Source organism: Poromitra crassiceps, assembly GCF_964638095.1.
Source record: "Poromitra crassiceps genome assembly, chromosome: 8".
Taxonomy (NCBI): domain Eukaryota; kingdom Metazoa; phylum Chordata; class Actinopteri; order Beryciformes; family Melamphaidae; genus Poromitra; species Poromitra crassiceps.
In genome coordinates this window covers 17,518,063-17,529,432 of record NC_139629.1, presented here as the reverse complement: position 1 = coordinate 17,529,432, position 11,370 = coordinate 17,518,063, and the positions used below count along the sequence as shown (strand labels likewise).

The window sequence follows — 11,370 nt, the reverse complement described above, 5'->3', positions numbered from 1 at the left end:
CTCTCTCTCCCCCTCTCTCAATCTCCCTCTCTCTCCCTCCCCCCCCCCCCTCTCCCCCCCTGCAGAGAGCAGCCTATCTTCAGCACACGGGCCCATGTCTTCCAGATTGACCCGACCACTAAGAAGAACTGGGTGCCCACCAGCAAACACGCTGTCACCGTCTCCTACTTCTTTGACAGCACCCGGAATGTTTACCGAATCATCAGCCTGGATGGCTCCAAGGTGTGTGTGTGTGTGTGTGTGTGTGTGTGTGTGTGTGAGTGAGTGATTCTCCCATGAGCGGATCCGTCCGGCCCTTCAAAACTACACCAGTGATGTGATCCGTTGTTCGGTCAATTCATGCTGCCTTGTTGAAATATGCTCGAAAAATGCTACATTATCTCTAAAAGGGAGACTTGTTGTGGGTACCCAATATAGAACCCGTTTTCATTCAGATATCTTGAAGTGAGAGGTGAGGGGACCCCTTTGAAAATGGTTTTTCCCTCGCTAAAATTTAGCCTAAATTTGGAACATTATTTAGGCCGTTCCCAACCAGCTAGCATGAGATGGTTGGTACTAATTAATGCCTTAGGCCCTAAGCCTTAGGCCCTAAGCCTTAGGCCCTAAGCCTTAGGGCCTAAGGCTTAGGGCGTCTAGTTTCATATGATTAGGGATGCTGGTGGCGACTAATTTTCCCAACGTTTAAACGGACATTTTAATGGCGGCTAGTCCACTAGTCTATAAGTGAGAAAACACTCAGAAAACAGCCAAAACTGAGCACAATTTAATCTATAAGGTTAAAACGTTGTCCAAAAAAATAGTGTGTGTATTTAAGAGCCATTTTAAACCGTTAATAATTCGCCATAATCGTCAATATTCACAACATCTTGTGCTGTTTATGAACATTACACATCAGAAAACATCAACAACTCACCCCAGCGCCGTGTATTCAGGCTAACTATAGCTAGTCCATTTAGCTTTCAGAAGCCTTTGTGTTGAGTGGAAGCATCTTGTGTAGGGGTGGGACAAAATATCGATACCCACGTTATCGCGATATTTCCACCCGCGATACGTTATCGATACACTGGCGCCAAGTATCGATATGTTTATTAATTTTTTTTTTTTTTTTTTTTTTTTTCCCAAGTTGACTTTATTTATGTTTGTAGTTGAAACAAAAACATAACTACTGTAGGCTACATGAATGGAAATGTTTGATCATTAATATCTACTTTTAGAAATTATATAGGTAGGTAGGTAGGTTATAGCCTATAGGTTTTCTTGTTTTAATAGTAATAATAAAAAGACTTAATGTGTAACTTTTCCTCCGTGGTATCGAAAATGGTATGAGTGAGTGAGTGAACTCAGAGAGTTCATGTCAATTCTGCTAATAAATGCATAATACATGATTTTTTGCCTTCAGAGGTATTTTTTTCACTTGTTACACAGGTATCGTGATGTATCGTCTTCCAATATATCGCAGTATCGCAGTATCGCAGTATCGTGATATATCGTTATCGAGGGCCAAGTATCGTGACGATATCGTATCGTGAGCTACTCAGCGATTCCCACCCCTAATCTTGTGCAGTCATTCATTGCCATCTGAGCTGAGTTTCCCAAACCTTTTGGGAATTTTATTGAAATGTGCCATGCAGCATCTAATACAATATATCACATCATAATTTGCTAAATTACCTTGCAATTTTTATCGTTACTTATGGGTCTTTTTTTCTTTTTCTTATTTTAACTCGTCCTAGGATTTGTTGTGTGACCAATTGCTCTTTGTGTTGTGTGTTCCACAGGCCATCATCAACAGCACCATCACCCCCAACATGTCGTTCACCAAGACATCTCAGAAGTTTGGCCAGTGGGCCGACAGCCGGGCCAACACTGTGTACGGCCTGGGCTTCTCCTCCGAGGGCCACCTGGTCAAGGTGAGGAGGAGACAGTGGCTACAGCCCAGACGCTGTTTCTGACTGCTCTGTTATATATCTGTTCTCCTGAAAACACAGGAGAAAGTCGAGGGGAAGGGATTATTACCCGTTTTTGTATTTACTGTAGGTAGATGAGTTTTTATGTTGCCCTCTCCTGTCGTTGTCTCAGTTTGCAGATAAGTTTTGCGAGTTCAAGGAGGCCGCGCGGTTAGCCAAGGAGAAGTCTCAGGAGAAGATGGAGCTCACCAGCACGCCGTCTCAGGTAGCTCTGCTCAGCTCCAGCCCCGTTCATGCTCACTGAGCTGAACTGTCATTCAGGAAGTCAACCTGCAATACATACGTTTCACCACAGTCGCTTTTATATTTGACCCATTGGATTGGTTTTTGCACCCAATGAATATCCAGTGTTTCCCAATTCCCACACAATGTTAATATTTGCACGGCCCACCCAGGTAAATTAATGAATTAATGTTTTGGATTCATGTTGGGTGCCATGATTAGTTTTCCTTCAAGACGGCCCACACAACATGCATGGAGTGCAAGTTTGAAACCTTGATAATCAAATGGAGGTTTAATAGTCAGCTAATAATATGAGTTCAATTAAATATTAATAACAAGTCGCCAATTATAACCCAAACTGACAACCTGTGGGAAACCCTGATGAGAATAAGCATGGGAAATGAATATATGTACGTAATCATGTTGTAGTTTCAGCAGATCTCACAACTCCCATTGGTAGTCACATTTCTATGAGCTTTAGCCGCTTTCATGGTGTCAGTCGTCCTGTACGGTGGCCTGCTGTAGCCACCCGGCTAACTACCTTGTTTTGCCCCCCCTTTGCTCTCCCTAACCGTTCCTCCTCAGGGGGCTGCTGTCAAAAGGAACAAACCTGGTAAAAAGAAGGTAAAAAGGAAACCGTAAAGAGTCAGTGCCACTAACCCAACCTAATGGCCCTTCTCCCGACCTTACCCCCGAGCAGTGGTAGCGATCCCTCTGTAGCACCCGATCTCTACATTTCAGACTCTCCACTGCCCCCAGGGGGTCTCCCCAGAACACTGCAGAACTCTGAACACAATTGATTTGCATGTAAAAAAAAACAACAACAAAAAAACAACGTTGGCCTATCTCACATTGTTATTATAGGCTATAATAAGCCAGTGGTTTTTCTTTTGGGCAGAACCCTGTCACCAGTCTCCATCTAACCACCTCCTCTGTCATTGTAATGTCAGATGAACAACCGGAGTGACCCCCGTCTCAGTCAGTTCCCCACACAAACCTCCCACAGACACGCCTACAGTTCCCCTCTCATGCTCTCAAAAAGGTTGCTTTCAGCTCAGTAAGGAGAGGAAATCGACTATTGTTAGGGATACTCTGATTGGTTGCAGCCAACTTAAAAAAAAAATCTAAAGGATCTCCAGGAAAAGGGTATTTATCATGCAGTTTTATTAAGTGCCACAAAAACATTGAAAAATGGTAGTCTGAAGTGTGTGTGCAGCGGGAAAAAAGTGCACAAAGAATCCCACTAAACCTCCACAAGCATTTTCCGATGCATCATGACCGGGGATGGTGATGGGCTGGGTTGATGAGAATGTCAAGGCAGAGGACCAAACCCACGCTCAGCGACTCCTCGCCATCAACTAGAGAAGCTCATAAAAGATGCAGATTCCACAGCAGAGACAGCAAGCTGCCAGGACATTACATAACCTAATGGAATCCAGCGCTCATCATATCCAGCCACTTTTGTATTGTGCAAGGTGAGGAATTCAGACCAGCTTATGAGCGTTTGTTTCACTGTAGCTCCAGTTCACCTCAGGTACAGAACACTGACAGCCGTCTGGAAGGAAACGTCTCTGCAGCCCGTTTCACAGGTGACAGGTGGAGTTCCAGCATGTGTCCCGCGGCCGTGTCCGGTGGAGTCTTAACACGTTCACTGCCATTGGCGAGTCAACTCGTCAAGCAGAAACCAACGGTTGACTGCCAATGGCGAGTCAACTCGTCCAAAAAAAAAAAAAAAAAAAATTTGACGGTGGGACGTTGATCTAACCCTTTTACATCTCCTATATAAATATGGGAGCCACCGAACGTGTACAACCCATTCCACCGACCCACTAAGTGGCGACAGTGCTCTCCAGACTAGAAAAAGCCGAGCCAAAACTGCAGGGGAACGCGCAAGGAAACCATTCTCATACTGTAAAATGGATTGGCGAAAACGCTTTCGCGCATTATCGCGCTGGGAGCTGGCGGTGGGGGATTGCAAATTTGCATAATAGATTATGGGTGCAACACACTTTGAAACACCGGCAGAAAGCCCACAATCACACGCAGCTTCATTCCAGCTGAGCTCACAACCGAAACGAACGAGCCCCATGCAGACTCGCCCAAAGAGCAGCCGCCAGCAGCCAGGCAGCACAGACAGGCAGAGCCTCGCTTGTACCGCTGCAGCCACAGAGGGAGGAGAACACACACGGAGGGAGGAGTTTGAAGGAGAGGGGGGTTTCCTGCTGCTATGGAGGAAATTACTGTTCAAAACTATTGTATGTCTGACGTCTTACGCCAAAAATAAATGGTTAAAGTGACTGTTCTATCGAATTTCACAAGAAGCCATTTATCTCAGCTTAAATTTTCAGACGCTGAAACCATGCTGTATTCTACTGCTAATGCCTACATAACTACTAACTCTACAAACTAACTCTTTTAGACAGAGAAAGCACACATTCTATTAGTTCTTTTGAGATAATTTGTGTTCACAAAATCTTAGCAGAAAAGAATCCTCGGCTCTTGAAAGATGAGCCAGAATCCTAAAAAAAAAACCTTGGCAGAAGCTACCTACAGTATTGAAAAAACGGCTGGCAGTGAATGTGTTAACGGGGTGTGAGAGTGATAAGTAAAAGGCAAAGGGGAAAGTATCGTCATTTGAGACAGATTATAATGATGCATTCGAAGATAGTCAGAAGCTAAAAGCACTTACTAAAACTAAAATCGAATAACTAAATCGAATAGTTCTATTTCATGATTTCAATTGAATAATAAATGGCACTACTCAACTGCCACACATGCCCACTTCAAATTCTTCTTCTAAATATAGCTTATTTGAAAAATTGTATTGGCTTTATTAGTTAGCAGTGCTAAACATTTAGTCAATTAATCATACTTACGGTACTCGTGTGCAACTTAATTACATTTGTAAATTTGAAATCATTTTTTATTTCTACACAATAGCACAGTAATACAGCCAATATGTGCAGAGACTCAAGGTAAACGAAGCAGAGACCTAACTTCAGTGCAGTCTCATCCATTATATTTCATTACAGAATCTAATTGTAACATTGAGGCCATTTACACCTGGCGCTAACATGCGTTTTCTGTGATCAGATTGCAATCAGATTGTGTTTTATCACTTGAAATGCCAGGTGTAAACACCCCCAAAACGCATTGAAGAAGGATTGCAATCTGATCGGCCACACCACCTCCGGAGGTGGTCAGGGATGCATTGTGCACACATTGAACACAAGTGTAAATGCAATGTGTCCTCTCAATCTGGATACACTACACCAACTTTATGCTGATTGAGAGGACAACCATTTCAATCAGATTGCAGAAACCACATGTTAACGCCAGGTGTAAATGGCCTCATTGTTATTTAGCAAAACTGCTTGTAGTCCCTCATCTTGCACCCTTGCCTAAAAGTTTGGACTAAATGAGAGTTTCTGCTGCTACATTTCACACAGCTACATTCTAAAACCTGCCACACACAGACTTAAAGTTAAATCAATCCACATTGCCTCCTGGATGAGTGTCAGAACATACAGATGGCACTTACATGAAATCACTGCTGGCCTAAGATTCAGAGCATCCCTAACTACAGTTCAGCTGAAAATCCTGTATTGTTTTTTGAGAGCATAGGATTGATCGCACAATATTACCGTAGAATTGTTGCCTGAGAAGAACTCAAAAGTTTGAATGCGACGTGCACTTTCACTAACTTGTGATTTTTTGTGCCACGAATGTTTCAAACCCAGGAGTCGGCCCCAGGTGACCTGCTGTCACCTTTGACCCCAGAGAGCATCAACGGCACAGACGATGAGAGAGTGACGCCGGACACACCGCAGCACACTGAAGCCAGAGCAGAGCCCTCGCAGAACGCACTGCCCTTCTCACACAGGTACACCGGACTGGGCAGAGAGCCGCACACACATTGGTTATCTCAGTAGTTCAAATGGTGGTCAGTGGTTGGAGATGGAAAATGACTGAAATTGTTAGAAATTAGAAGTGCGCTCGGAGAGCGTAGACCTCCACGGAGAAATAGTCCAGTCTGCTGTTTTTTGCAAATGTTGTGAGTCGGACCTCAGCTCCCAAATTGAATGGGTTCTTACCGTTCTTCTTTGACCCATGCTTACACCCTTCCACCAAGTTTCATGAAAATCGGCCCAGTAGTTTTTCTGTAATCCGAAATCTGATTCGAAAACGTAACCTGATCATGTGTGCAGTGTGTGCCTTTCGTAAAGACAAAAACAAATTACCTTTGTCAAAACCTTGGCCAAATTTGAAACTATGTTACACCCGCTTCCCAGCTAGCTAGCATAACAGGGCTGATACCTACGTATTTGTCTGGATGTCTAGTTTCTGCTAATGTCAGACGCTCCGCTCTAGCTTCAAAACTGAACTCAAACACGGACTGCAACCATAGATATGCGTGCGAGCTACAACCATTGCAACCATAGATATGTGTGCGAGCTACTGTAACCTGTCCCAATTTCCCCCTGGGGATCATTAAAGTCTTTCTGATTCTGATATTATATTACTATATAGATGGGTCACCGCAGGCTCCGCCAATTCTAAATGGTAGCAGCAAGTCTCCTAAATGGGCGTGGTCAACCATGGACAAAGACCTGGTGAAAGTCTCCTAAGTGGGCGTGTCCGTGGAAAACCATGGGCAAAAACCCACGTGACAAAATGACAGGAAGTGAGTTGAAGTTGGGCCGTCTTGCTTGAATCCCATTGTTTTTGCTGCAACGTGCCATAGGAAACTAGAAGGGTACTCTGAGAGCGCAGGCCTTTTTAAGGCCAATAGTTCAGTCTGCTGAGGTGTGAAAATTTTGTGAGTCTGATCGGATCCACGCCTAAATGTAATGGGTTCTTCTGTGCCCCATGCTACACCCTTCCACCAAATTCCATCAAAATCCTCCCAGTAGGTTTTCCATAATCCCGCTAAACAAACAGACAGACAAACGGCACCGAAAACATAAGCTCCTTGGCGGAGGTAACAAAGAGGCCAAGACAACTCTGTCTGGAAACTGTAATCACCAAATATTTAAATTTAATTTATTACACTTGTGTTTTGAACAGTCTTCCCATTCTTAGAATAAATCTGATATTGTTAATACAACCTGAAGTCACATTCAGCACTGTAAATGAGAGACTGATTTGTCCACAAAGGGACTCTCTTTAGAGTGCTGATTTCAAATGAAATTGGCACAGTGCAGCACGGAGCAGTGGAGTCCACGCCGGCTGTGTCCATCCATTCATTCATGATTAACCTGGTCCCTGAGCAGCATTAAAACACTGTGTTCTTCTTCCTATTAATTATGAACTACTAAATGAGTGGAGATCCATTGTGTGCATCTAATCCTCTGATCACACTCTCCAAGGTGTCCACTGTCCACTTTGCCTTGGGCTTTATTCATGCATTAATGAGTATTTATTGCCGTGTCAAGCACATTTTTGTTGATGAATTCAGCCAAATATAAATCTTAAAGCGATAGTTTGGATTTTTTTGAAGTGGGGTTGTATGAGGCGTTTAGAACCGTAGAAACAGCTGATCTGCGGCATAATACAGTGTGTGGCACAGTTGCGCTTGTGCGTAGGAATACGTAAGTTCTGCGGTTGAGAAAATGCTGTGCCACAGGAAAGGGCTGTCTGACGACAAGGTAAAGCGCTGGCTGAAAATATTCAAAATATAGGGTACACCTAAACTGATATGGATTTTAAGTGGCTAAAATGTTTTTGTACGGAACATTGCTTTTCTTCCATGTTGGTAATACTCTGCTTCTCCAAACTGGAGGCGTGCTACCGCCATCTACTGCAGGTAATACACTTATCGATAAGTACTTCATTCAACCCCACTTAAAAAATCCCAACTATCCCTTTAATTGGCCAACATTTTACTCATACATTTATAACAGGGTGTTATCACATGGCGGTTTGCTTTAATGCTTTTTACACATACAAAATAGGTCAGATACAACAACACTAACACGTTGGCGTTAGCAGGTGGAGTTTTTAAAGAGGAAGTTGCTTACTCACCAATTACTATTGTGCGTACAGTATCCTGCACCTCTCCACCCAAACACCTGTAAAGTGCCCCAACATGTTTCAAAACAAACACATTCACCCTGAGAGACTGGGACTCAGTGCAGGGGCTTCACACAGTGTGGCATCATTCACAGGCCTGCAACAAATATAGAAGCTACAAGAGACATCTTGTCAAATGTGAAAAGCAGCTATGTTTATCTGTAATATCAACATAGATAGATCCCTAAGATGTTTTATTTGATTTTTTTTTATTAATGGGTGAAATGTGGAAAAAGACCATAGGCCACAATCTACAACATAACACAATTATGTCTTTAGTCCAATATGTATTATATATATATATATATATATATATATATATATATATGTATATGTATTGCAAAGGAGCGATAAAACATGTATTTTCTATGTAGGATATGCCAAAGAACAAAGAGCCGATGACTATATACAGTAGCATCTAAAGACTATGAATCCAAGAAGGCCGATTTTGATGCAAAGACTTTTGCAATTCCCTGTAGTATTAAACTCGTCCTTTTGACGAGGTACAATCCTAAAAGAAAAGGTCCCTCTGATGCTGTGGATGTAGTTGTGATGGATTGGTAATGCACAAACTTCAATCACTAAAAATGTACTGTAATATTGTAAACATCATTATATTGTTACAGCCCTCAGGGTGCGTTCACACTAAGCGCGTTTGGAGCCGTTTATTTTTATTTTTTTTATGAGGCAAGAGAACTGTGATGTGGTTTGTCTGGAGTGAGAGCGTAATCTGAACCAGCTAAAGGAAACAAACCCCAAAACACCAGGGGTTATGGGTACCAGGAAGCAGAAACACCAGGGGTTATGGGTACCAGGAAGCAGAAACACCAGGGGTTATGGGTACCAGGAAGCAGAAACACCAGGGGTTGTGGGTACCAGGAAGCAGAAACACCAGGGGTTATGGGTACCAGGAAGCAGAAACACCAGGGGTTATGGGTACCAGGAAGCAGAAACACCAGGGGTTATGGGTACCAGGAAGCAGAAACACCAGGGGTTGTGGGTACCAGGAAGCAGAAACACCAGGGGTTATGGGTACCAGGAAGCAGAAACACCAGGGGTTATGGGTACCAGGAAGCAGAAACACCAGGGGTTATGGGTACCAGGAAGCAGAAACACCAGGGGTTATGGGTACCAGGAAGCAGAGGTTGTTGACATGGCAGAAGCAGCAGTTACTCATGCTTTTGAATGTCTGGTGTAACACTTATGGGCCGTTATACTGTAGCTTAGGATAGCACAATATAATATCAAGAAATGCAAATTCTGATTAGGCTGTATCTATTGGCAATGGTAACGTTAGGTACGCTCAAGGAGGATAAATTGAATGAACAAGGACAAAGGTTTAAGAAAAAATGTAAACACAGGTTTATTACATATAAATGTAATAAAAAAATAGAACTCTTCAAGGTATAGAATTATTTTCAGTGCATAGGATTATTGTTTTCCCAACAGGTAAGTATTCAGGTAAGCATTCAGGTAAACATATTTAGGTAAACATATTTTCCCTTAGAATAAAGTAAAGTGCACTTGTAACATGTAACATGTAAATAACAAAATAAACTTTGGCCAATAAGAAAATATAAAGTTTGTCTGTCTTTGTTTCCAGTCAGTGTTCAGTGTTTTTTTTAGTCAGTGTCCATCTACCCGGGTAGTATGATTTTGTGTCTTTGGAAAGGGGGGGGGGGAAGAAGATCTTAGCTGAGTGAGAGAACAGATGATGGACAGTTGAGTTGCTCCCTTTCACTGGACACGATGGAGAAAGAAGCAGCAGGACGTCACACCCTCCACGAGTGCTGGCCCACACTCCACTCCACGATGCTTGCTGGGATTTGGCTCGCCATCTATGGCTCTGGTCTTTTAAGGCAATCAAAAAAACCAACCTGCATATAGCAGTAGTTGTTCTAAATTAAAATCTGTACTGTACAGTATATTTTCTATCCAAAATGTGAATTAAATGTCGATGAGTAACACAATGCATTCGCTGTGTAGCCTACACGCACATGAACTAGCCCAACTCAATGACATAGGCTATCAAGCAATACCACATAACACAGCAACATTGGCTACAACATTCACGGTGAAATCACATAGATTCATACATTCAGTCTGTCTCCGATTGGTTTTTAGCATTAAATCTCAAAGATACACACATGAGGAAGCATATCATGGCACATTCAGTATTCACCAAATAGCTATTCACTACAACGAAGCTACGTTAGCTACCGTTAGCATTAGCATTAGCTAGGGTGATACAACATGTTTCAGCCAGAGTGAACTCACCGAAGAATCGCTCACTAGTGAAAAGAAAATGCTGGTGGGAGTCTGAATCGTCCTTAAAACAAAAAGATCCAAAGGATTATGCTTTCTGATCCACTTAAAGAAAGTTAGGAGTTTAGATAGAGGATATATCTTTCAGCTGCGTGACGTTAAATTCAGCGCGTCTCTGCATTCTGGAATGTTCTCTGGAATGCGAGAGAAGAAGAATGGGCGTCTAAAGAAGCTGCGGCGCGCATAGCACCTCTACTGGTGAGAATGGGAACACTCAGGTTGTAAGTGTAGTGTAATGCAAGTTAGTTTAAGTGGTAAAACTAATGTGGGTTACATCCTCCCCTCCTGAATCTACATGCGTCTCTGCATGTTGACATTTACATAGGCGTAAGTTGACTAATGTCAGGGGTAGGAGTAAAATCCAGAGCTTGTGTAAAGACTTGGTCTAGGCTGTTAAGAAGAGAGTGCATAACTAAGACGAAGGGATTGCCTAGTGTGGTGTATTTTAGTCTGTTAGGCTCTGCTCTTTGTCTTGTTGATCTTCTGACCTCTGAATTTTCTGTTTCTTCCCGAACAGGATCCTCTTCGACAGCTGAAGACTGATTTGCATCCCGTCCCTCCATTCCAGATTCCTCTTCAAGTCCCACTTCTTCCATATCATCATTTTTCTCCATATTTCCTTCATTTGTGTCAACCGTGTTTTCTCTTTCAGATTCATCTTGGACTATGTCACCTTTGACTCCTGGACCATCTTCAACAGATGAGCTTCTTTCAACAGGTGAGTTTCTTTCAACAGGTGAGTTTCTTTCAACAGCTATGTCTTTTTCCTCTTCAAGATTTTCCC

General features: G+C 42.8%; 1 protein-coding gene across 2 annotated transcripts in view; it reads left to right on the top strand.

The window, feature by feature from the left end:
- The window catches only part of homer1 (homer scaffold protein 1), a 42,168-nt gene that overhangs the window by 12,422 nt on the left and 18,376 nt on the right, over positions 1-11,370 (top strand). The window contains exons 2-6 of one of the 2 annotated variants that reach the window (XM_083641002.1): positions 66-222; positions 1,779-1,910; positions 2,080-2,172; positions 2,775-2,813; positions 5,930-6,072. In XM_083641002.1, coding sequence (XP_083497128.1) covers positions 66-222; positions 1,779-1,910; positions 2,080-2,172; positions 2,775-2,813; positions 5,930-6,072 — 564 coding nt within the window. The remainder of the gene's footprint in view (positions 1-65; positions 223-1,778; positions 1,911-2,079; positions 2,173-2,774; positions 2,814-5,929; positions 6,073-11,370) is intronic. The other variant, XM_083641001.1, reaches the window with a different exon arrangement.